Source organism: Rattus norvegicus, chromosome 2 (genome assembly GCF_021556685.1).
Source record: "Rattus norvegicus strain SHRSP/BbbUtx chromosome 2, alternate assembly SHRSP_T2T, whole genome shotgun sequence".
Taxonomy (NCBI): Eukaryota; Metazoa; Chordata; class Mammalia; order Rodentia; family Muridae; genus Rattus; species Rattus norvegicus.
This window is the reverse complement of record NC_141535.1, coordinates 162288785-162315369: the sequence shown is the minus strand read 5'-3', so window position 1 is coordinate 162315369 and position 26585 is coordinate 162288785. Positions and strand designations below refer to the sequence as shown.

General features: G+C 37.4%; 1 protein-coding gene across 3 annotated transcripts in view; it reads right to left on the bottom strand.

Moving 5' to 3' along the window:
- Positions 1-26585, bottom strand: part of LOC108350036 (uncharacterized) — a 100183-nt gene that overhangs the window by 60025 nt on the left and 13573 nt on the right. For all 3 annotated transcript variants that reach the window (XM_087641635.1, XM_087641632.1, XM_087641634.1), the window contains one exon: positions 21085-21203. In XM_087641635.1, the coding sequence (XP_087497761.1) occupies positions 21085-21203 (119 nt within the window). The remainder of the gene's footprint in view (positions 1-21084; positions 21204-26585) is intronic.

Genomic DNA, 26585 nt, shown 5'->3' with positions numbered 1-26585 from the left:
AACTGTTTGCTGATCTTCATCAAGCATTGCTGAGGCTGGTCTTTGCTGCCTTGCTTCCTTAGTTCATCTTAGGTAACTGTGACTTCATAAAGAGAAGTGCACCAAAGAACTTCTGATGGTATTCTGCCTACATCTTGCCACAGCTGTGCAGATAGTTGGATCCTCACAGTTTCTTCTGGATCAAGCCACTTACTGATTTATGTTTGGTGTTTACTCAATGGACTGGACTGCTGATAATGAAGATTTGGAATAACCCCAAAGAACTATTTCTAAACAGGTCCACAACGCTGGTTTCCTATTAACCTTTCTTTCCCTCTGGTAGGCGGTAGGCTCAAAGGGATGTTGAAGCATTGAATAACAATAATTAAAGTAGGTACTGAAAAATCTAAGGCTAGATTCTAGCCATTGTTTCTAAGAGATAAGTACAACAATCCTTCACCTCTCATTTTCCATGTATAAAACCCATGATTTCCTTGCCAGTTATAATGCTTTCCCTTTATGTTACAGAAAATCCAATTTCAACTAGTGCAACCAGTAAAATAGTATTTCCCTGTTCCCCCAACATGGTCAATTTCCAGTGTTCTTACAACAGTTTTAAAATTTCCAATATTATTAAGCCAAAGAAGCTTTTAAAATTAATTTTATGGAAACACCTAAAATTGCAACCTATCTTTTAGTCATGGCAGATACTAATGATTTCCTGTAGTGGTTACATGTGTTCACTTAAGATTTTGAATGCTCACTGTGCTATTTGGGGTAGAAGGAAACATCCTTGGTAAGGATGTGTTTCGGCCCCTAAATTTATGGAGCTGTTATGTGGGAGAGGTAAGTCTATGGTAAAATACCATGAAATTCTTCTTGGTCCATCTAAATCTTCCCTAGGAATGATGGTGGCTCTATCCCTAGCCACAGTCATGCCAGGCCCTGGAAGCAACTGTTATCTTTCTATTAACTCACTGGTGTGATATAGCTTTTAAAATATGTAACAAAATGCAAACTTGGTCCTCAAATTTCTGCCTACAGGTGCTCTGTAACACAATCTTACTGGTCAAAAAAAAAAAAAAAAGGTCTGACTTCAGGAGAAAGGGAAATAAATGCCTGTGGCAGAGAGAGCAAGTGGATATGTGACAAGAAATGCAATCTGTCCTGTGACATCGAAACTTGGAGCAGAGATCAATACAACACATGGTATTGTGATTTGGGAAGACAAGGTTTTCAGAGACATTGCTACCACACTCACACTTTCCTATATTGTTTGTGTTAGATTTTGCTCTATGGGGTCCGAGGCGAGCAAGTGCAACAAAAACACAGCCGACAGTTAATCAAACTAACTTTTATTTGTAGAGTGTTGGGAAATTGATCATAGAGCATGAACTTCTTCATAGCTTCATAACTTCATAGCTAGGTTATATCCCTGTCCATGAAATGGTCTATTAGAGATTCTCCTACCATGATTTCAATACAGAATAAATACTGAATATGTATATATTACCCCTGTATGTATTATGCAAATATATTCACATAATGAAGAATTCCTTTAATTTTTAGCTTTTTGTCAGCAACAGTAACTGCTTTCTTTCTCTGCAGAGTTGGTTATGATAAAATACATAATTTGGAAAAAATATTTTCTGGAGGGGAACAATCTTCTGGTAACTTCAAGATCCCATCCAGAATCTTTAAGTTTGGCAAACACAAGAACACTCTAAAAAATAAAATAAAAATTAAATAAGTATATTGAGCAAGGAATTTTATTAGTAAATATATTTGTCATATTCAAATAAGGAAGGGTAGATGGCTATCAATTTATTCTGTTCTCTATATCTTGAAGAGGGGTTAAAGCAAGCAAGCCATTGTTCATTCTTTGAGTTAATGACCTGGGCATAGTCTTTCCTCTCTTGGATTTAATTGACCTTTCAGCAGGTATAAACATTGATCAGAGATATGAGACAGAATTCAATCTGTTTTTATAAGAGAGCACCAGTCCAGTTTTCATAAAGCACTTTAAGGAAAAAGAATCAGTGAGTGGATTCAACCAATATACTATAAGAAAACAAATGGGTCTATGAGGGCAAATGTGCCTGTTATAAAGTTAAAAGTTCAGTAAGGGTTTGCGGGAAGGCAGTTTTATTTAGTGAGAGCTGAGTGGAATAAAAGCAGGATGAGAAATATAGTTTGCAAGCTATTTTGTCTTGAGAGAAAGTTCTTCTGGGGGGTCATATTTCAAATATAGGAAGTCAACTCCAAGGTCAAAAGAGATCCTTCTGATCAGTATATTAAAACAGTGATCATATGCAGAGAACTGTTACAAGGCAGTATCTTCCTTCAAGTGGACAGGTCCCCTATATTTGGGAATTCTTAGACTTCAAGCAAGGGGAATCTATGGTCTCCACAATGAAATGGAAGATCCTAAACCTGTTAGCTAATGGTGCTGCCGACCTGCTTAAGACTTTCTGTTGTCCAGTGCCAGCTTCTCTGAGCAGCAAAAATACATTCTGCACATTATTTCACTTAGCCTTCACAGCAGATCTATCACCCTGATTCTGATTCCCTAGTTTAAGTTTTTTATTCAGGACCTCAGTACTAGACAGAGAAGAATTAAAATTTAAGTCCTCAGAGATCAGTGTTCAGACTTAGGTCATAAGATTTCATCACCAACAAAATTTTCAATATCACGAAGCTGTGATGAAATTAATATGACAAGGGCTTCTAAAAGATGGCGGAGATTAGCTTGAGCTAAATGAGCACATCCTGGAAGCGGGGTTACCCCCATGTCAGTCCTTTCTCTTTAGAATCAAGCTGTCTTATCTGAACATGGGGAGAAAAAAAGGAAAGAGTCATAATTCTAGGTAACATTATCCCAGAGAAGCTACATATAAAATAATTACAAATAGGGAGTCAAGGAGTTCTAGAGTTCAGCCCAAAACCTTGATATGAGCACCTAGTGACAAAATAAATAGTGTATTATCTTCAAAGTGGGGATTACTGGATTGGTAACTGAACTTAAATTTAGATGGACCTCGACCTTTGTCTTATCTGCTCAGCATGAATGGAAGTTTAAGTCCTTTCTTTATATGATAAAACCACCTCATCTCTCTCTCTCTCTTCAAAACACCCCTCAAGTACCCAAGTTAACAAAACATGCCTTTTGTAGCTTAAAAGTCAGTAACATCCATTTCAGGCCCAATTCAATAGAGTTGATACCAGAAAAACAGGAGAGACTTATTCTCATCTGACTGTATACCATATCATTTATTCTTAAGACAGAATTTTAATTAAATAGCAGGGCATATCAGGTTTCAGACCATCTTAATGTTTTCACTGTAATGTGGATTCTGGAAGAAGTCAAGTGACTTAAGTTGGCACCAAGATGTTTTTATAAAATCCCCCATATTAACAAAACTAAAATATCATAGTATTAAGTTATCCTTATGACTAAGAATGTGACATCTTATGAATGATGTTGAAATATCTGCCTAAGCCTCCTCTCAATAAAGAAAATATTATTTTAAGCTTTAAAACATTATGATTAAATATTAGCTCAATATTAAAGTCACTATGCTGCCAGTTTTTACTGCTTTGTAAAAGCAATTTGAAAGTTTGCCTTCTGACTACAGTCATAAGGGAGAAAATTGCAATAATGATAATAAGATTCATGTAATAACAACACAGATTAGAATCCAAATTTTGACAGTTTGTCACTGTAGAGCAGGAGTTGAACAATAGAACATTACATAAAACTGTTTGGCAATTATGGAAAAATTGGCAATTTTGAGAAGGAAAGATAGGAAGAACCACATCTGTTATTGAAGCTAGATGTCTGCAAAGGGTTCCCATCATAGAATGGGAATAGACTGTCCCTAGAGATGATTTGACCCTTATTAAAAAAGAATTAGCTGAGAGATAAGTTAATCTGTAGTCATATGGGAAAAATGTAAGATTAGAATTCATTTACTTGCTCTTATCTTTTCAAGTCTCATAAGAATATCAATGACACAGAATTTGCTGGAGACATTTATCCGTTTTTATTTACACTATCTATCTATCCATCTATCTATCTATCTATTATCTAACCATCTATCTGCAATCTATCTTCTTTTATCTATTGATCTATCTATCATCTATCTTAGTGAGCATTTGCTTAGTATGCAATCCAAGGCTATTTAAATTTCAACAATGTTCCCAGCAGTGACAAAATAATAAAATCATTTCTTCTTGGCAGATTTTAAGTTCTTTCAATCACTGCAGTTGACTTAATCAATTACTTGCTTGTATGTGGTACTCATGGATCATCATAAAACTAAAACCAGAGAGTAAAAAATGTATAAGACAATCTTATAACATTTAGAAATACATATTTAGAGAAAAGCTAAGGACATGATATCTTTTAAACATACAAGAGAAAATATATCAAATTTGGAAGCAAAATAGAATTTCTTTGTATGTATTAGAAAGTCCCATTACAGAGATCAAATGAAGACAGTGAGTGAGGAAAAACAATTCTTGACTATAACCCTATAAAGTTGAAATTACTATGATCTGTTACTTCAAAGGGGAGACTAGGCATTGGAAAGGCAAGGAAGGCTCACACTCATCAACTGATTGTTAGCGATTAGATCAAATATAGAAATATAGTGTGTTCAATGTATAAAGGAATTATCAGGTTATAAGTTAGACTTATGAACAAATCAGTAGAGAAGAGGGAAAAAAACCTTTAATAGGGCTTCCACTCTGGACCTACAAATTAATGGAAAAGGAAAATCTTTGAAGACGATGACATTAAAAACAGGAAATTCAATGATTGTGCGATATGCCATGTGAATCAGACACTGGAAAATTACCCAGTGTCACCTGTTCAGCATTACAGTCTGCTACCCCAAGCAAATCTTAAGCTAGACTGTGATCAAACTGTCTTCCAAGAATGTGTACACAAACTTGGCACAACCCCATATCCAAACCCCAAAACTGCTTCCCTGTTTATTAAGATCAAGAGACTCAAAGAATGATATAGTCGGATTTGACATGACCTGAATTAAAACGCAGAGGAGCAGTTAGAATGTGAACACTTAACAGAAAGGCAGGAAAGGCCTGGCAAGCTGAGAACATTGAGCTGCAAGAGTTTCTCCTATAGAGTGGTTGCTTCTGTAGTTAGGATTCTACGCCTTCACTTGGTTAGAGGTGGTGCTCACTTTTCTTTACACATGGGCTGAGAATTTGGTCGTTGAGCTGCACCTCCAATGCAATGGGAAGGTGTAACAACAAAATCCAACAATAACCTAGTCCCATATTTGGACGTAAAGAAAATGGTTGATTAAATTAATGTAACCAACAAGATCAGAACAAAATAATAAACCCCAGCACAAAAATGGAAGGACCTTGTCCAAAATCAAGACAAGATTTCTTTGAAAATTACCAATTCCATAATAATGAATTCTAGTAAGTGATAGTAAGTTAGAGGAAATCCCAGACAAAAACTTAAAAGAAAGGTTATAAGAATGTTCAACTAAATGAAAAATGAGGGAGCTAGAGATCAATGGTTAAAGGTATCTGGTATTATTATGAAAGATCAGATTTCAATTTTAAGCAACCATGGCAGGATGCCTACAATTGCCTATAACTCCAGTTCCAAGAGATTTGACATCATATTCTGGCCTCTGTAGGCATAAACATGCACACAGTACATATACATACATGCAAGTAAAACATTAGTACCCATTATTTTTTATTCTAAGAAAAGGGACTTAATTATATCCCTGAATTAGTTCAAAGAGAATGACTGAATGAAAGGAGGAGGTCAATTTAGAATATGAAAACAAAATTCAATTGAGATTTTAAAATGCCAAAAAAGTAGTCAATGTATATTTTGAAAATGAAAATTACAGTAGGTCAAATAAAAACCTTAGTGGAAACCCTCAAAGGGATGAATTAAGTAGAATATAGAATATCAGGATTTAATGAACAGGTAGATAAGTTAGAATGGTAGTAACGACAAAACAATAAGAAGAAACAAGCATGAAAGAGGGAAATGATACCACTAGAAGACAAAACTGACCATGAAAGGAGGAGGAAACATATAAGACAGCAACACAGAAATGTATATTCAATAAATCATAACAATATTTCCCACATCTAGAAAAAGAAGTGGCCATCCAGACACAGGAAACCTTGGGAATAATAAACAAGGCCATGAAATACTCATCTGCATCAACTTATAGTAGACAGAACAAAGACTATTTCAAGCTCCAAGAGGGAATCACTAAGTCACTGACAGAGGAAAAACCATTTGAACAGCACCGCTCTTGAGATGTTAAAGGTTCCAAAATAACCAATGTTATTTTTTTATTTCTGAAAAACAATAGCTGGCAATCTACATTTATGTGTCCTATAACAATACCTGTCATAACTAAAGGAAAAGGAAAAGTGTGACTAACACAGACTAAAGAAAGATATGATAACTAAGCAAGCATTGAAAAAGATAATTGAAGGAATTCAAAACACTGATGGCAAAACTAGATACATCCACGAAGTCCATGGAAGGAGCCAGCACCCTTCGAGAACAGAAAAATAAACAAGAATTCTCAAAATACCAAACAGTATAAAAGTAGACATATAGGAAGTATTAATACATAATTAAACAAATTGAAAGAAAAACAACTCTTTGGCCAAAAATAGTAAAGCCTTGGGCTGTAGATCACAGAAAAGTATGTTCTGTCTGAGGAACTGGAAACAGAAAACAAGTGTATACACACTAAGATCTGACAAGATACATTCCATCCCAAATGATGTATGTGTATACACACACACACACACACACACACACACACACACACACGCAGGCACGCATGCACATGCCACAAGTACCTACATGCAGACAGTGTATGTATATGCACTCAGGCATACACACATACACATGAAATGAAGAGCAAACCTTTGCTAAGTAAATGTAAACAAGAAAGAAACAACATGCAATGTGGCTAAAGTTCACTAGTCAACAAAAGGAAAACCAGACATTTGAACCTTACTGCTTCCTGTAGTTTTGGTGAAATTCACAGGGGTTTCTCTTCAAGGTGAGGATTTCCAGTGGTGTGCACCGAAAACGGGAAAGGCCATCCAGTGTCTCAATGTGGTTTTCAGCCAATGACAAATGTTGTATCTGAGGTATGTTTGGTAGTTGTTTGAAAGACGTGAGATAGTTTTTGCTCATATTTAAAACTCTGCAGCTGGAGACAATATAAATTATACCATTTGCCTTTTAAAAAATTCTTTATTCTTCCCTCATACAATGTACATGAACTTCAGCCTCCCCTCCCCCCACTCCTTCCAGTTCATTGCCATGTCCCCTCTAAGATCATTACCTTGCCAGAGAGTGACAGTGAGAACTATCACAAAGGAAGTTTACAACTCATGAGCCCTGTTCACCACTGGAGAAAAATGGATGAGTAGATCATAAGCCTGCTATACACAGGCCTCCGCCTTCTCTCCCTATGTGTTTAATGGGTCTTGAATGTCCCATAAATCTTGCAAAGGTGACTAGTTTCATACGATTTCCCAACAAAAAGTTGTGTAGAATGTTGCCCCTAAGTAATGAAGTTGTTGTTCTTCTTGCTTTTGTGTACTTAAAAAACTCTATAATGAGAAAATAGCATTTTTAAATCAGATGTAAACCTTGATTTATGTATAAAAGAAATATACAGTGTACGCTTGATCAAATAAAAGTATGTTAGGCACTTAAATTCCATGCATTTTCTGCTACGTATTGTTTCCCTATATTTTTGCCTTAAAATCATAATTATTTGAGACTGTGATGATGGAGGAAATAATTCAAAGTTTATTTCTAGCATACTGCCTTAAGGAAAAATAAATTCTTTATGGATAAGTTACATTTCATTCCACAATAAAGAATCAGTACCCTGACTTTGATATGAGAACTGTTATTGGTAAATAAGGGGCAACGACGAAAATGGAAGCACAAAACCAAATGAAGCCCTCAGAATTCATTGTTCCTTTTGCGTATCTAATATCCTCATTCTTCTGCCAGTTTATTTCCATATAAACTTTATACAGCCTATTGATATCTTTAATAACTTTTGGTGTCTGCTTTTTACCACTTGAGGACCTTGGCAATTTTTAATTGCCAACTCAGCCAGCACTTTTTGCTGCTCTGTTCTCTTTCCATTCTCTGCCAAGGTCCGTTCCCCCCACAGTGATCAGTCATATCTTCACTCTCTGTTCTCTCATCCTGACTCATCATACCATCACCTAGAATAACTCCCTCCCAAATTGCTTCAGGCAACGAGATATGACAGAGACAGGCAAAAGTTTAGAGGACAGTAGCATAGCTTTCCTGATAAATAAGAGGTAGCTATGGATGCGTTGTGTGCATCAGATTTTTCTTCTTTGATATAACAATTTTGAAGATGTAAAATATGAATTACACTTGTAAAACTTTATATTATGTGTCCTCTCTTAAAGGAATAAGGATGAAGAAAATGCATTTACAAAGCATCAAAATTAGACCTTTTCATATATACATACATGCATATATGATAGAATATATTCTATATTATATATATATATTAATTCAGTGTTATAAATATGCTCTGAATCTCCATGATCATCCAATTGTTTTTGTTGCCTGTAAATTTCTACTAGTATTGGCAAAATACACCTATGTATCCCTTATATCTTAGTCAATTAAATCACCAAGGTTACTAAGTAAGTTGGTGTTGAGTGATGCATGATTTGTGGGTGTATGTGTGTATGTATGCATGTGTGTTAATATCATTAATTTTCTTTAAAACTGTGTTCTTTTAAACTCATTTCTAAAAACTGAATGGCAGTGTATTAAAATGCTATGTACATTTCACACAGACTTTGAAAATGCCCGAAGGTGGTGATAGATACATCAACACTTTGCATATTCTGGCCTACTTTACATCTCCCCAGCTGTTTCTTCTCTCCTGTACAGTGATGCTGGTATGTTTCTGTAGCCTTGTCAACCCAAGATCAGAAACACATCTTAATTGCTCTGAGATTTACTTTCATTTTATGTAGAGTCTGTTTCCTTCCTTATAGTTTTCATTTGCTTTCTCTTTCCATGATAGACACCATGACAAAAGCAACTTGGGGAGGAAAGGCTTTACTTTGCTTACAGGTTACAGACTATCACCTGGGAAAGACAAGACAAGTATTTGGAACAGAACCTGTGGAGGAAGGATATTTTCTGGATTACCCTCAGGTTTATGTTGTTATATAGCCAGGCCAAACTGCATAGGCATGGGAATGCTCTCACTGGGATGGCGTCTTACACATCAAATAGTAATCAAGAAATTACCTGGAAGACATGCCAACAGACCAATGTGATTAAGGCAATTATTCAGTTGAAATTCCCTCTTCACAGGTATGTCAAGGTGACAACATACCTGCTCACGACACTATTCTGTTCAACTCCTGAAGACTTCGTCCAGCCTTTCATGGCTTTCAGAAGCTCATTCCACCCACCAGTTCTGCCTGGTGGAATTGGTCTTACACAACACTGACCAGAAACTCAGAATGTCATTTACAATTGGAGGGCATCTTTTGAGTGATGAAAAGGTGCAAGCAAAAAATTTTTTGTTAAATATTTTATTTGTTTCTGTTCCCAGGATAACAACCTTAATGTCTATGTTATGTAACCTTGAAGATAATACTTGTTAACTACTTTATAGAATATCATGTGTTTAATAAATGAAGCTAAGTAAAAATTAATGCCTTATAACCATAATATATATGTAATAGAGATGTGTTTTCCAGTTCGCAACACAAGTAAAATGGCAAGAGTTACTCCTTACAGATTCCATGATTCCAAATTACTATGCCAAAAGTTAGTTTAAAAAAATGAAACCATGGCTGGGGATTTAGCTCAGTGGTAGAGCGCTTACCTAGGTAAGCGCAAGGTCCTGGGTTCGGTCCCCAGCTCCGAAAAAAAGAACAAAAAAAAAAAAATGAAACCATCAACAGGAGAGAGCATATGTCAGCAGCTTGACAGCACACCTAAAAGCTCTAGAACAAAAAGAAGCAAATACACCCAGGAGGAGTAGAAGGCAGGAAATAATCAAACTCAGAGCTGAAATCAAACAAGTAGAAACAAAAAGGACCATAGAAAGAATCAACAGAACCAAAAATTGGTTCTTTGAGAAAATCAACAAGATAGATAAACCCTTAGCCAGACTAACGAGAGGACACAGAGAGTGTGTCCAAATTAACAAAATCAGAAATGAAAAGGGAGACATAACTACAGATTCAGAGGAAATTCAAAAAATCATCAGATCTTACTATAAAAGCCTATATTCAACAAAACTTGAAAATCTTCAGGAAATGGACAATTTCCTAGACAGATACCAGGTACCGAAGTTAAATCAGGAACAGATAAACCAGTTAAACAACCCCATAACTCCTAAGGAAATAGAAGCAGTCATTAAAGGTCTCCCAACCAAAAAGAGCCCAGGTCCAGACGGGTTTAGTACAGAATTCTATCAGACCTTCATAGAAGACCTCATACCAATACTATCAAAACTATTCCACAAAATTGAAACAGATGGAGCACTACCGAATTCCTTCTATGAAGCCACAATTACTCTTATACCTAAACCACACAAAGACCCAACAAAGAAAGAGAACTTCAGACCCATTTCCCTTATGAGTATCGACGCAAAAATACTCAATAAAATTCTGGCAAACCGAATCCAAGAGCACATCAAAACAATCATCCACCATGATCAAGTAGGCTTCATCCCAGGCATGCAGGGATGGTTTAATATACGGAAAACCATCAACGTGATCCATTATATAAACAAACTGAAAGAACAAAACCACAAGATCATTTCATTAGATGCTGAGAAAGCATTTGACAAAATTTAACACCCCTTCATGATAAAAGTCCTGGAAAGAATAGGAATTCAAGGCCCATACCTAAGCATAGTAAAAGCCATATGCAGCAAACCAGTTGCTAACATTAAACTAAATGGAGAGAAACTTGAAGCAATCCCACTAAAATCAGGGACTAGACAAGGCTGCCCACTCTCTCCCTACTTATTCAATATAGTTCTTGAAGTTCTAGCCAGAGAAATCAGACAACAAAAGGAGATCAAGGGGATACCGATTGGAAAAGAAGAAGTCAAAATATCACTATTTGCAGATGATATGATAGTACATTTAAGTGATCCCAAAAGTTCCACCAGAGAACTACTAAAGCTGATAAACAACTTCAGCAAAGTGGCTGGGTATAAAATTAACTCAAATAAATCAGTGGCCTTCCTCTACACAAAAGAGAAACAAGCTGAGAAAGAAATTAGGGAAATGACACCCTTCATAATAGACACAAATAATATAAAGTACCTTGGTGTGACTTTAACCAAGCAAGTAAAAGATCTGTACATTAAGAACTTCAAGACTCTGAAGAAAGAAATTGAAGAAGACCTCAGAAGATGGAAAGATCTCCCATGCTCATGGATTGGCAGTATTAATATAGTAAAAATGGCCATTTTACCAAAAGCAATCTACAGATTCAATGCAATCCCCATCAAAATACCAATCCAATTCTTCAAAGAGCTAGACAGAACAATTTGCAAATTCATCTGGAATAACAAAAAAACCAGGATAGCTAAAACTATCCTCAACAATAAAAGGACTTCAGGGGGAATCACTATCCCTGAACTCAAGCAGTATTACAGAGCAATAGTGATAAAAACTGCATGGTATTGGTACAGAGACAGACAGATAGACCAATGGAACAGAATTGAAGACCCAGAAATGAACCTACACACCTATGGGCACTTGATTTTTGACAAAAGTGCGAAAACCATCCAATGGAAAAAAGATAGCATTTTCAGCAAATGGTGCTGGTTCAACTGGAGGTCAACATGTAGAAGAATGCAGATCGATCCATGCTTATCACCCTGTACAAAACTTAAGTCCAAGTGGATTAAGGACCTCCACATCAAACCAGATACACTCAAACTAATAGAAGAAAAACTAGGGCAGCATCTCAAACACATGGGCACTGGAAAAAAGTTCCTGAACAAAACACCAATGGCTTATGCTCTAAGATCAAGAATCGACAAATGGGATCTCATAAAACTGCAAAGCTTCTGTAAGGCAAAGGACACTGTGGTTAGGACAAATCGGCAACCAACAGATTGGGAAAAGATCTTTACCAATCCTACAACTGATAGAGGGCTTATATCCAAAATATACAAAGAACTCAAGAAATTAGACCGCAGGGAGACAAATAACCCTATTAAAAAATGGGGTTCAGAGCTAAACAAAGAATTCACAGCTGAGGAATGCCGAATGGCTGAGAAACACCTAAAGAAATGTTCAACATCTTTAGTCATAAGGGAAATGCTAATCAAAACAACCCTGAGATTTCACCTCTCACCAGTGAGAATGGCTAAGATCAAAAACTCAGGTGACAGCAGATGCTGGCGAGGATGTGGAGAAAGAGGAACACTCCTCCATTGTTGGTGGGATTGCAGACTGGTACAACCATTCTGGAAATCAGTCTGGAGGTTCCTCAGAATATTGGACATTGAACTGCCTGAGGATCCAGCTATACCTCTCTTAGGCATATACCTAAAAGATGCCCCAACATATAAAAAAGACACGTGCTCCACTATGTTCATCACAGCCTTACTTATAATAGCCAGAAGCTGGAAAGAACCCAGATGCCCTTCAACAGAGGAATGGATACAGAAAATGTGGTACATCTACACAATGGAATATTACTCAGCTATCAAAAACAATGACTTTATGAAATTCATAGACAAATGGTTGGAACTGGAAAATATTCTGAGTGAGGTAACCCAATCACAGAAAAACACACATGGTATGCACTCATTGATAAGTGGCTATTAGTCCAAATGCTTGAATTACCCTAGATGCCTAGAACACATGAAACTCAAGACGGATGACCAAAATGTGAATGCTTCACTCCTTCTTTAAAAGGGGAACAAGAATACCCTTGGCAGGGAATAGAGAGGCAAAGATTAAAACAGACCCAGAAGGAACACCCATTCAGAGCCTGCCCCACATGTGGCCCATACATATACAGCCACCCAATTAGACAAGATGGATGAAGCAAAGAAGTGCAGGCTGAGTGGAGCCGGATGTAGATCTCTCCTGAGAGACACAGCCAGAATACAGCAAATACAGAGGCGAATGCCAGCAGCAAACCACTGAAATGAGAATAGGACCCCCGTTGAAGGAATCAGAGAAAGAACTGGAAGAGCTTGAAGGGGCTTGAGACCCCATATGAACAACAATGCCAAGCAACCAGAGCTTCCAGGGACTAAGCCACTACCTAAAGACTATACATGGACTGACTGTGGACTCTGACCTCATAGGTAGCAATGAATATCCTAGTAAGAGCACCAGTGGAAGGGGAAGCCCTTGGTCCTGCTAAGACTAAACACCCAGTGAATGTGATTGTTGGGGGGAGGGTGGCAATGGGGGGAGGATGGGGAGGGGAACACCCATGAAGAAAGGGAGAGGGAGGGATTAGGGGGATGTTTGTCCGGAAACCAGGAAAGGGAATAACATTCAAAATGAAAATAAGAAATACTCAAGTTAATAAAAAAAAAAGAAAAAACAAGACAATAAATGAAACCATCAATTAGGAAGAAAACAGACTTTTTTCATTCTGAAATATGACATTTCGACATAAAACTTTTCTGTTTTACTTTTTGCTTTAGCACAAATGATCATTCCTAAGATCTTTGTAAATCATGGTATAGTCTCTGTATACTATAGCTACATATATCCAAGGAGCAAATATGAAATTCAGAACGGTCACTAGTACCTTGGCAATCTTATGGCACTTAAATCAATGAGTGAATTATCCACCAACCAAAGGGTTTCAACTCGAATCAGTCTTCTAAGAATCCTGTTAAAATTTTGAACTTGGTAAGGGTCCCCCAGATCCTGAAATGAAATGTTCAGTTTCTGAAGGAAAAACACACATAATAAGTTAGTGCAGTTATTATTACAAATGTGATAATGCATCTTTTGTTGAATTTTAATTAAATCACCTCCCTTTTCATCTTCCATGATATTCATCCTTGTAAACACTTATTGTATTGTGTTATTGTATTGCCAGAATTCTTAGTGGAAGCTGGGTGCTAATCAGAACTGTTGAGTGATGTAAAGTCAGAAATGGATGAGAGACGGGTAGGATCCTCAAATAATATACTGAAATTTTCTAGGGCACATAGATTATAGTGCATAAAAATCTGTTGGAGAATGACTAATATGAATGATTACTCCACTGGCCTAACTCAAAAATACTCAGAAGTAACATTTATGAAAAATTTAGCTCAGGCACGAAGATCAACAAGTAATATATGGGACCTCATGAACCCAAACAGCTACTGTAAGGCAATGGAACTGTCAAAGGACAAGATGGCAGCCTACAGAAAAGGAAAAATTTTCACCAACTCCATTACTGACATAGGGCTGATATCCAAAATATAAAAAGAACTCAAGAACTCAAGAAACTAGACATTAACAAAACAAACAACCCAATTAAAAATGGGGTACAGAGCTAAAACAATAATTCTCAATAGAGAAATTTCTACTGGCTAAGTAGCATTTACAAATCAAAATGATTATGAGATTCCTTACATCTAATGAATGGCTAAGATTAAAAATTCAAATGAGTTTTTGGCAAGGATGTGGAGCAATGGGAACACTCCTCCATAGCTGGTGGGAGTGCAAAGTTGTACAACCACTTTGGAAATCAATTTACTGGTCTCTTAGGACATTGAGAATAGATCTATCTTAAGACCCAGCTATGCCACACTTGGGCAAACACCCACAGAATGTGCCATCCTACCACAAGAATACTTGCTCAACTACGTTCACAGAAGATTTGTTCATAATAGACAGAAACTGGAAACAAACTAGTTGTCCCTCGACTGAAGAATGGATAAAAAAACTGGTACATTTACACAATGGAGTATTACTCAGACATTAAAAACAATGACATCATGAAATTTGCAGACAAATGGGTTGAACTAGAAAAGTAACCCAGACCCAGAAAGACATTTTTTGTACTCACTTAGTTTCTTGAAAAGTTAAAATTTCCTTAATTTTTTATTCCTAGTATCACTACCACAATTTACCGGGCAATATACTTGATGTAATGAAAAAAGACAAAACTACAACAGGTACAAGACCTCAGGAATGTACATCCAATTGACACTACATTGCACTAATCAAAGGCTGCAGTTTTTGCAAACTGTGGCTGTGATGGTCCTGAACAAGAAGGTTTTTCTGTTTAAGACACAGCGACTTTTCTAACTGTGGATCATTGTTCCTTCTGTGGTAGATTTTTACAGTTCCTCTAATGCATTTGGGATGACTCTCTCAAAGTAGTCTGCAGCTTTCCTAACAATTCCTCATTCTTTCTCTTTCTAAGAATTACAACTGTTTCTGTTTCATTTAAAAACCCTCTGCTACCATATCCACCACTTCTACCTCCAGATCCATAGCCACCACCATAGGGATTGCTTGAGCTGCTGCCACCAAAACTACCCTCCACCATGAGTCCATAATTTGATTGTTGCTGTCCACTATAATTTCCAAAGTCATTATACTTACCACCACCCCCATAGTTATCTCCACCAAAATTTCCTCCTTCAGTGTAACCATCATATCCTCCTTCACCACCACCATATCCACCACCTTGGTTTCCATATCCTGGTCCACCACCTCCATAACCTCCTTTACTACTGTAACCAGGACCGCCACCAGAGTTGCCACCATCACTTCCAAATCTATTATATCCACCATCACCACCTCCATAACTGCCTCTGCTGCCACCACCTCTACCACCATAGCCTCCTCTTCCACTAAGGTTTCCTCCATGACCAAAGTTTCCTCCACCACCTCTAAAGATTTCTTCCATGACCTCTCTGTGATATAGCAGACTGCATCTCTTGTTTAGAAATGGCCTTTTGCACTTTACAATTATGCCTATTAATTGTGTGGTATTTCTGAACAATTTTATTAACTATGTCATGATCATCAAATTGCAAAAGCGAATCCTCTCTTTTTTCCCCACTCTGTCATCCATAATTCTATGGTTTCAATGTTGCCATCCTTTTCAAAGTAGTCTCTCAGATTATATTCTACCACATCCTCTTTAATACCACCAACAAACGTTTTCTTCACCATTAAATGGGCACCAGGCTTTACAGAATCGTCTCTAGAAACAGGTCTCTGGTTTCACCTTATGCCCATCAACCTGGTGTGGTTGAGCACAACCTGGTGTGGTTGAGCTGCAGCAGCATCCACCTCTTCAAAACAAGAGTAAGTCACAAAACCAAAGCTTCTGGAACATTTTGTACTCATAAGTGGATATTAGCCATATAGTACAGAATAAACTTGCTACCTAATGCAGACCCAAAGACACTAAGTAACAAGGAGAACCAAGGAGGGATGCTTGAATCTTGCTGAGAAGGGGAAATAGATTAGACACCAAGAGAAACAGAGGTAGGAGGGGGGGCTGGAGATGGAAACAGGAGGGATAATTTGTGCAGAGGACAGAGAAAGTACTAGGAGACAAAACTGGATTAGGGGGCATAGAATGAGCTTGAAATTTAGGACAATGGAAATTCCCAGTAATCTACAAGGATGACCATAGCTAAGACTCTTAGCACATGGAGATACTGAGCCTGAACCACTCATATACTATAACCAGGCAAGGTTTCCAATGGAGGGATTGGGACACCAGCCCTACCACTAAAACTTAGACCCATCATTTGTCCTGCCTACAAGATGAGCAGGGGTAAAACATGAGCAGGGAATTTGAGGAAGTGTCTAACCAACGACTGACCCAGCTTGAGACCCATGCAATGAGAGGGAGCCACCTGACACTATTTATGATACCATGCTATACTCAAAGAAGGAACTACAATAACTGCTATTAGAGAGTTTCACCCAGAAACTGATGGAAACTCATGCAGGGACCCCCAACTAAACATAAAACAGAGTTTGGAGGATCCTATGGAAGATGGGGAGGAAGGATTGAAGGATACAGAATCAGCTACCCTGGGCCCACAGGGGCTCACAGAGTCTGCACTGCCCACCAGAAAGCATGCATGGGATGGACCTATACCCCCTGTACATAGGTATCAGTTGTACATCTGAGGTTTTATGTGAGACACCAAAAGTGGCTTAGAGTAGGGCGTGTCTGACTACGCTGACTGTCTTAGAATCTTTTTCCTAACCTTGGTGCCTTGTCTAGCCTGAACAGAAGATGGAACTAGTCTTATTGCAACTTAATATACCAAGGCTGGTTGACACCCATAGAGGCCTTCCCTTTTCTAGGGAGAAGGGGAGGATGGGCGAATGCAGGGGGAGGTGAGGGGAGAGACTGGAAGGTGACAAGAGGAGGGAGGGAAGCTGCAACTCAAATGTTAAAAAGATATCTAGCAAAAGACTACATTATTCAAAAGATGAAATTTTGTTGTTTAAAGCAATTACAAATACATATTTATAAATTACTTTATTTCAAGGCAGTAATTGAATGCTTACTTTTAATATCCATCAACTTTTAGGTATAAAAAGCTAGTACTACCCCTGGTGGTAACACTGCTCTTGACACTTTCATTTCTAAAGGACAGTGTATCATTTTAACCTAGGTGTCACCGCCAACTTCTGCCAATAAAGGCTGTTGAGTAGAAGAGTAACCTCATTATTAAAGATTTGAAGCAAAATAATTTACTATATTTAAGGAACTACAGACATCTTACTTTAGAAAATTAAAACCTGAAGTTGGAGAGATGACTCAGTGGATAAAATGCTTAATGCTAAATAGTGAGAACCCACATGTGAACACCTAGAACAGATTCAGAGAGTGAGCATGATGGCATGCACATATAATCCTGGGTGTGCCATAAAATGCTGGAGTAAAGAAAAGGGAAATCCTCAGGTCTCCTAGGCCAGCTAGCCTGACATAGATAGGGTGAACAAAACTCATATCTCTGTCTCAAAGAAGATGAAAGACAAAGACTGACAATTAATGCTATCCTCTGATCATATGTCATACATAGTCTGTGCACATCCACACAAATGTGTGTGCATGCATGCACACAAGCACATACACATCATACATACATGAAAAGAAGGTTAAATAAAACATAACTCAGATTTTATTCCAGACAAGTTGTTCTCAACCTTTATTTAATACAGCTCCTCATGTTGTGATTTCTCCCACCCATGAAGTTACGGTCATTTTGACACTATAACTAATTTTCTTAAGGTATGAATCATAATGTAAATATTTTGAAGATAGAGGTTTGCCAAAGTAGTCATGAACCCCAGGTGAGAACCACTGTTAACATTAAACATTATAAAATTTCATTTTTTTCTCCATCTTTATTAAATTGGGTATTTCTTATTTACATTTCAATTGTTATTACCTTTCCCAGTGGATATTAGCCCAAATGCTTGAATTGCTCTAGATGCACAGAACACATGAAACTTAAGAAGGATGACCAAAATGTGAATGTTTCACTCCTTCTTTAAAAGGGGAACAAAATACCCTTGGGAGGGAATAGGGAGGCAAAGTTTAGAACAGAGGCAGAAGGAACACCCATTCAGAGCCTGCCCCACATGTGGCCCATACATATACAGCCACCCAATTAGATAAGATGGATAAAGCAAAGAAGTGCAGACTGACAGGAACCGGATGGGTAGATCGCTCCTGAGAGACACAGCCAGAATACAGCAAATACATAGGCTAATGCCAGCAGCAAACCACTGAACTGAGAACGGGACCCCAGTTGAAGGAATCAGAGAAAGGACTGGAAGAGCTTGAAGGGGCTTGAGACCCCATATGAACAACAATGCCAAGCAACCAGAGCTTCCAGGGACTAAGCCACTACCCAAAGACTATACATGGACTGACCCTGGACTCCAACTGCATAGGCAGAAATGAATAAAATTTCATTCTCAAAGCTCTGTTTTCTATAAAACACAAAAGGCTCTTTTTCTAAAAATAAAACATAAAGAATGAAGTATGATCATAGCTACATCACCTACGTATCAATGTCATCAGTAAGTATTCTTATCTTCTGTTATTTTACAATTTAGTCTTCTATGGTAGCTTAGAGTTTAGCAAGTCAGCTTTTTACAGTTACCCAAAGGTTGATTATGTTTTTGATGATCATTGATTAACAAGCTCCACTGACCTTTATGCTTGCCCCATCCTTTAAATTACAACTCTAAAGAATGAATAGACCAAAGTAATCGGCACCAGAGAGAAGCCTGGCACCGGAGGTCAGCGCCTCAGGTGAAGTGTTTATCTTTCAAAATAAATGAGTAGGAGGCACACTGTTAAATTTTAAAAGAGTACTATGCAATATTATCCATTTATTTTATAAACATTAAAAATTAATCTTTCGTTTTCTTTTTTCCCTCCATCTTTATTAACTTGGGTATTTCTTATTTACATTTTGATTGTTATTCCCTTTCCTGGTTTCCAGGCCAACATCCCCCTAGCCCCTCCCTCTCCCCTTCTATGTGGGTGTTCCCCTCCCTATTCTCCCCCAATTACCGCCCTCCCCCCAACAATCACATTCACTGGGGGGATCCAGCCTTGGCAGGACCAAGAGCTTCCCCTTCCACTGGTGCTCTTACTAGGCTATTCATTGCTACCTATGCAGTTGGAGGCCAGAGTCAGTCCATGTATAGTCTTTGGGTAATGGTTTAGTCCCTGGAAACTCTGGTTGTTTGGCATTGTTGTTCATATGGAGTCTCAAGCTCCTGCAAGCTCTTTCAGTCCTTTCCAAAGGAAGCATTGTACTGTAAATGGTATTCTAGTTGTACATCTTCCACTAATCAGCTCTGCAACTTGAGAAAACCACCATTTATTTGTTTGTTTGTTTGTTTGTTTGTTTTGTTTTGTTTTGTTTTATTGGACTTCTCAATGGAGGAAATTTAAAACAGACCCTCTTAGAAATTCCTTTCCATGCACTAAATCTATGACATGCAAAGTCAAGTTGTAAAGGAGGAGTTGGGACATAAGAAGTCAAGCTGTAAAGTAAGGGATGAATCAGGAGACCCCAACAAGAAACAAGCTTCCACATTCACGTTCATCTCTAGATGTCCTAAAATTGTCAAGTGTCATGTAATCATTTCCATACAGTTGCAAAGTAGATGATTTCTTTCATTGCTAGCAATGCTGCCAATAGTATTGCCACATAGATATGCAGTCCTCTGCATATAGGTGATTTTTAAGGAACTAAGTTAGAACCAAGTGATTGTAGCCACTGTCACCTGTACAGTGAATGGTGTGACTAATCAAACTGTCTCAGTGCCACCCACTCAGTCAGCTGAGCCTCACTCTGTGAAGCCACAGCTCATATCTTCCATGGTGAAAAATGTGTTTGTACAGATTCCATGCAGAGCATTTTGGCTACCTTGGCTTCTCAAGACTTTTACCAAGATAAGTCAATCAAGAAATTCACGATAACATCATACATATAATGATACTCACTATTATAATAAATTTGATGTTAAAATTTTTTAATGTGTGCAGATGTTTTTAGTATGTTTATGTCTATGCACAGCACATGGATGTAATACCCACAGAGGATAAAAGGGGCACTGGATTGTCAAGGACTGGAATTAGAAACAGTGTGAGCTACAGTGTGGGGCCTGGGAATTGATCCTGTGGCCAATGAAAGAACACTCAGTGCTCTTAACCATGAAGCCATCTCTCCTACCCGAAATTTGACTTTCTTTTAAATAAAGGGAACAATTTCATCTTCTATTATTTTCAACTTTTCCTGTTGCTTAACAATACCACCCTGTAAGTAGAAAATATATAATGTTGTCCAAATTAAATTGCAAAGTGGAAGGAAAGATGAAGAATTGTGGATTCTTATCTTGAGATGCTAAATATTTTGGTACTCATGCTGGCTTATTGCCCCTTAAGGAAGATATACAGTATGAATTTTTAAGGAATTAGTGCAAATAGCCTATTATTTTCATGAGTAATGTTGAAATTGATCAGCAGGGAGTGCAGCCTTTACCAGAACTCACCTTGCAATCTTCCCAGTTTTCTTGTAACCATGTTTCCCATTCGTTTTTCTTAAGTACTCTTTTCTTTGGAGGCAATGTGCATCCCACCTGTCTGGAAAGCAACCACTCTTCAGAGGGTCCTAAACCAAAGACATAATATGAAACCCCAGTTGTTAGGAGACCACCATTGGCATCTTCGATTGTTTTTTGTCAAGCGTTTGAAAATTTAGTCTCTATCTGGATGAAAAATAACCTGATTTAATCTCCTTATTTCCATTACTATGCCTAACCCAGGTAAAAGGAAGCTAGATCATTTGAGCCCCAAAATGACTTTACTGTATTTTCCACTTTTGAAGGATTGCCAGAAATGTTTTTCTTAAAATTTGCCCACTGGACTTCCTCTCATATCTTGCAAAGTACAGGACAGCCTCTGCATTCACAGGTTCTCTAACTGTCATTGGTTGAGAGGTAGAATCCATTATAGAAGGTCCACTGGGAGGTTAGACGCTGTTTGAAAACAGAGAGTCAGATTCATACATATGACTCCGGACCCTGTTCTCCTGGAGAAACCTTGTCTAGTGGTCTATCATCTAAATATCTCCATCACAAAATTCATTACATAAGAGGAGAACTGGCGAACAACTTCATTTTTCATCTATTAATTTTCATTTTCAATAGAATTTAGAAAAAAGAGAATTTATAATTGCAGATTATTTAAATTTATATGCATATGTGGAATATAATGATAATATACATATTAATTAGATATGTATATACTAACATATATATAGTAGACACACACATGCATCACATATATCTCCCTAATGGTCCTTTCTTCTAAAGATAATAAAGAGTAAATTAAATGAAATAACTGAAGTGTGAATCAGAGTTGAACAAGTGCTTGGCACATGGAAGATCCTGGGTTTGATCTGCAGTCAACATACACACATATACACAGACACACATACAGACACATACACATGCACACCCACATACACATGCAGGAACACACAAAACTTCACTTGTATATTTCTTCTAAAATCTGAAGTAGCAGATTAATGGAAAAAACAGTAATTAGACTGTATATTATTTGCCATTTTAATAGACCATCCTAAATTCTGGGCACAGGTTTTAAGCTCAAATGTAATTCTTTTTTTTTCTACGACTACTAAAATGTAAAAAAAAAGTTACTTTAATTAGTGCAGGAAAATTCAGCATATAGAATTAGCCTATAGGCCTATGTAAATTATATCTAGCACACAAAGATGAAGGGAGGCAGCAGTATATCTCTTCTTGATATAATTTGTGTGGAAGAATATGAAGCCATTCCCAATTTTCTCTTTTTGGGTGTCCCAATTCACTGAGTTCTTTATCTGATCGTTTTTTCAGTATGAGACTCTGTCCCTTCCTTTTAAATGTCTGGATACTCAGATCTCATAAAGCTCAGGCTGCTTTTACAGGGGTTTCCTTCGATGCTGCTCCCAAGCCTTCAGACAACATTTACCATGGAGTATGCATACACAAAGCATGACAGGCATGACTTACTCCCTGCCCACACAGCCCATCTTGTCAACAGAACCGCCCACATCTTATCCTAATTTGTATTTCCAAAACAATTTCCTAGTGTTATCCAATCTTCTCCTCCAAATAAGATTTGTTCATATCCCTCAAGGTTAGGAAAGATTGTTCTGCTTCTGATCTTAAGGTGGGTGGAAAGGAACCCTGTGATTCTAGATAATGGATTTTCAGGTGCTGACCTTTAGCTGTTTGCATATCTAAAAATACCAGAAAGGTCGGAAGCAAGGGCCCAAAGTGAGCTGAGTTTGGATATAAAACACATTTGTTTTGTACTTATGATTATTTATAAGACATTTATTTCTTTAAAAAATGGCCAACATATGCTTTTTTATTTCCACAATGTGCTGCATGGTTTATTGAGCTACCCAAGCAAAGCTAAGTCTTTTACCATCCAGGGCCACTGAAGCAACTGAAAGTGAGCTTTCAAAGCTGCCTCCCAGTGCTAGCATGTTGTATTTATATATGTTGTATCCATATCCTTTGTCTCCATTTCTGTCCCTCTATTTTTCTGGAATTCATGAGTCCAATCTTTTCAAAGATAAAGAATGTATAGAAGCACCACAGACTGACATTGCTCAAAAGGCATGCTTGTTTAGACTAGGGGTTCTCACCTTGGATTGCTATGTCTTTTAAGGTTGAATGACTTTCCTATGGGTCACCTCACACCATCAGAAAGCACAAATATTTATACTATGATAATAACAATAGCAAAATTACAGTTATGAAGTATCAATCACAATAATTTGTAGTTGGGAGTCACCACAACCTGGGGAACTGTATTAAAGGATTGCAGCATTAGGAAGGTGGAGAACCACTGCTCTACATAAAGACAGGAAGTACTGATTCCATTTCTGAAGGATTTATGGAGGCAATAAGAGAAAGAACCCACTGCTTGATTATTTTGACACAAGCATTAGTCTTTTCTTGCCAGTGGGAGGCATAGGTCAAGGTGTCATCTAGCCCTGTTCTGTCAAAATGAACTCTACTGTGGTAACCCAAGATATAATTTGACCCCCAACTCTAGTAGGGTCAACAAATTTGCAAATAAGGTAACCTTGGTTAGGAAATGGTCTTTATCAATGAAGATAATTGGAACTAAAATCCACAGTGTAGAAAGCTTGACAAATCCAGCGAATTGATTTTAGACACCTTCAAATGGTATTGTCTTGAACCTATTCCAGATTTGGTAATGCTCATAGTGTGCTGAATACCCCGGAGTTTTTAAGCTCTGCCCTGTACTGTTTGTTTGAGTGCTATTGATTTTCTGGTCTTTTAATTATTTCTCTTTGCAGTAGATTCCAAAGATTTCTTTGGTATTGAAGGCCAAAGGTCATTTCCTCTGTGAGGAGTTACATTAAATTGGCAATTTATTTTTTTTACTCCTACTGGGTCAGTAATTGAAGATATATCTTAGGGGCTAAGACTATAGAGCAGAGTATCTGACAGCCCAGGGATGTTGGCTCTAGCTTGCTATCTCTTAGCTCTTTCTTTGTCTCCTCACTGGATTTATGACCAGAAATGGCAGTCAAAGAGTCACTTTGCTAGGAGATTTTCAGTTAAAATAAATCTATCCTTTAGAAGGATTCTGCTAACAGTTGGCTTGTTTGCTTCATTTAATTAGATGAAGCTAAGTCAGTCTTGATCCAGCAATCAAAGGCTCAGGAAATTGATGTTTATCATTTACCAGATAACCTTGCTTTCCCCACCAACTTGGGAATAGACAATTGGGTCAGTTGAGACCAACAAAAAAATAGTTTTGATAAGTTGTTCAGGAGTTAATCTCAGAGGAGGATAATTCTTATCAGTGTGTTCTTGAAAACATTTGTTTTCCATCTCACAAAACAAACTTAAATCAAATTGAGGCCATTTTAGAATGGACATCTATTTTCTTTATAGTTTAAGGTGATAGGATTTTTGCCCAGTGTTTTCCTTCCCCTGGGTAAATCTCTGTTTCTTTTATGACTAGTCACGTAGGAAAGATTGGGTTCTGTTAATGATCTAAGGAAGGAAAATGTGTCTTTATCTCAGAAGAGCAATGGTGTCCTCTGCATGAATGGTTACTGTTGTCATGGAGTGGGATTGGATTTGCTGATTGATGACCTCAGCACTTGACCTGGTCGTTTAAATCATGGAGGGGGAGGAGACTGGGAAACTGTCTTTGTACATGCTCATTTTGATTTTTCTCTCACACTTACTACTGTTTTTATGCTTTCATGTTTCCTCGGTTCTGAAGTTCTCACCATACCTCAGCCTTCTACTTATGCTCAAACTATAGCTTCTATTTTCACTCATTCTTCTCTCATATACTACATCCCAACTGCAGTTTCCCTTCCCTCACCTTCTCTAGTCTCTCACACCACCCTTTTCCTCCACATCCACCCTCCTTCTGCCTCCTTTTAGAAAAGGCCCCCCAAGGACATCAACCAAACAGGGCATAACAAGCTGCAAAAAGACTAGCCACATGCCTTCCCATCAAGGCAGGACAACATTATGTAGCAGGAATAAAAGGGTCCCACAAGTGGGCAAAAGTGTCAGGGACAGACTCTGCTCCCAGTATTTGCATGCCACAAGAACACCAAACTACCCAGCCATAACATATATGCAGAAAACCTAGGTAAGTCCCATACAGGTTCCCTTAGCTCTCAATTTCCCATGAATCCCGGTCAATTGCAAATACAGGTTTTTCTTGCATCTTTGCAGCTGACAAAATCATCAAGCATCCCCCAACCATGTGTGTGTATATTTGCACAATATCAAACACACACACACACACACACACACACACACACACACACACACACACCCTTTATTTACTATCAGATGTCTCTTCTCAAAACACTCGGTATGTCTCATAGGAAGGCCTTCAGACAGGCTCCAACAGAATTTGCTGCCATCATTTATTTAGCAAGTGCAGCGATGCTCCAGAAGTCCATCCCACTTGAATTACAGCATAATGCGGTTTAAAAGTTTCAGAAATGCAGTTTTTCACATGATGTACTTAAAGATCCAAGCTGACTCCTGCTCATCCAAGCAGTGGCATGGCTCATTCTCTCGTACAATGGCAAACTCCTCATTGACAGGTACCTATTTGGTCTCTGTATCTTCTGATCTCACTCTTACCTAATTTTCTAAAATGTCTCTCTTTCAAAAAAAAAAACAACAAAAAAAAGCAAAACAGTCTAATGTTCCTAAATGCAATGTCTAATTCTGTATCTTAATGTTATTTAGTGGCATTTTGAGAAATGAGTTAATGCTTAGTTCCCTAAAGTTAATAGCACTAAAGTATGTGAGCATGTTTTGAACTAGTTTTAAGAATATGTTTAGATCTTTGTTGGCTGAGTTTGAGTGAAAGACATGTATTATGTGGGCAAAATAGCGCTACTGGTAGACATAAATGAATAGGTTAACATCTCTAAGTATGCCTTCTAAAAATTAGCCATTAAACTATATCATATACAGTTATACAATATATAATTAATTATGCATTTATAATATATAAATTTTATGTAATTTATGTATATTATATAATATAATGTATACATATATTTATATTCATATATAATATATTATACCTATAATATATACATGCATTATATAGTATTTATATATATAATGTAAATATTGTATAAAATTTATAAATATGTAAAATATATTATACAAATATAATATATAATATTTATAACTATACACAATTATACAATATACAGTGTTTCAGTAATACTTTAAATATAGATGAGAATAATTCAAAGTACTTGAAATTTTATAAAAATGAAAAGTTCAGTGAAACAGGAATTGCATAGTATTATTTTACTAACTTAAGTATGATCAATACACAATGACATGAGAAGTATATAAGTTCCTTTTACAGTTCTAACTTATTACAGTCCAAGGCCAAAATCTAAGGTAGGGATTCTGGGGACAAAGCATGGGACTTGAGTATCCCG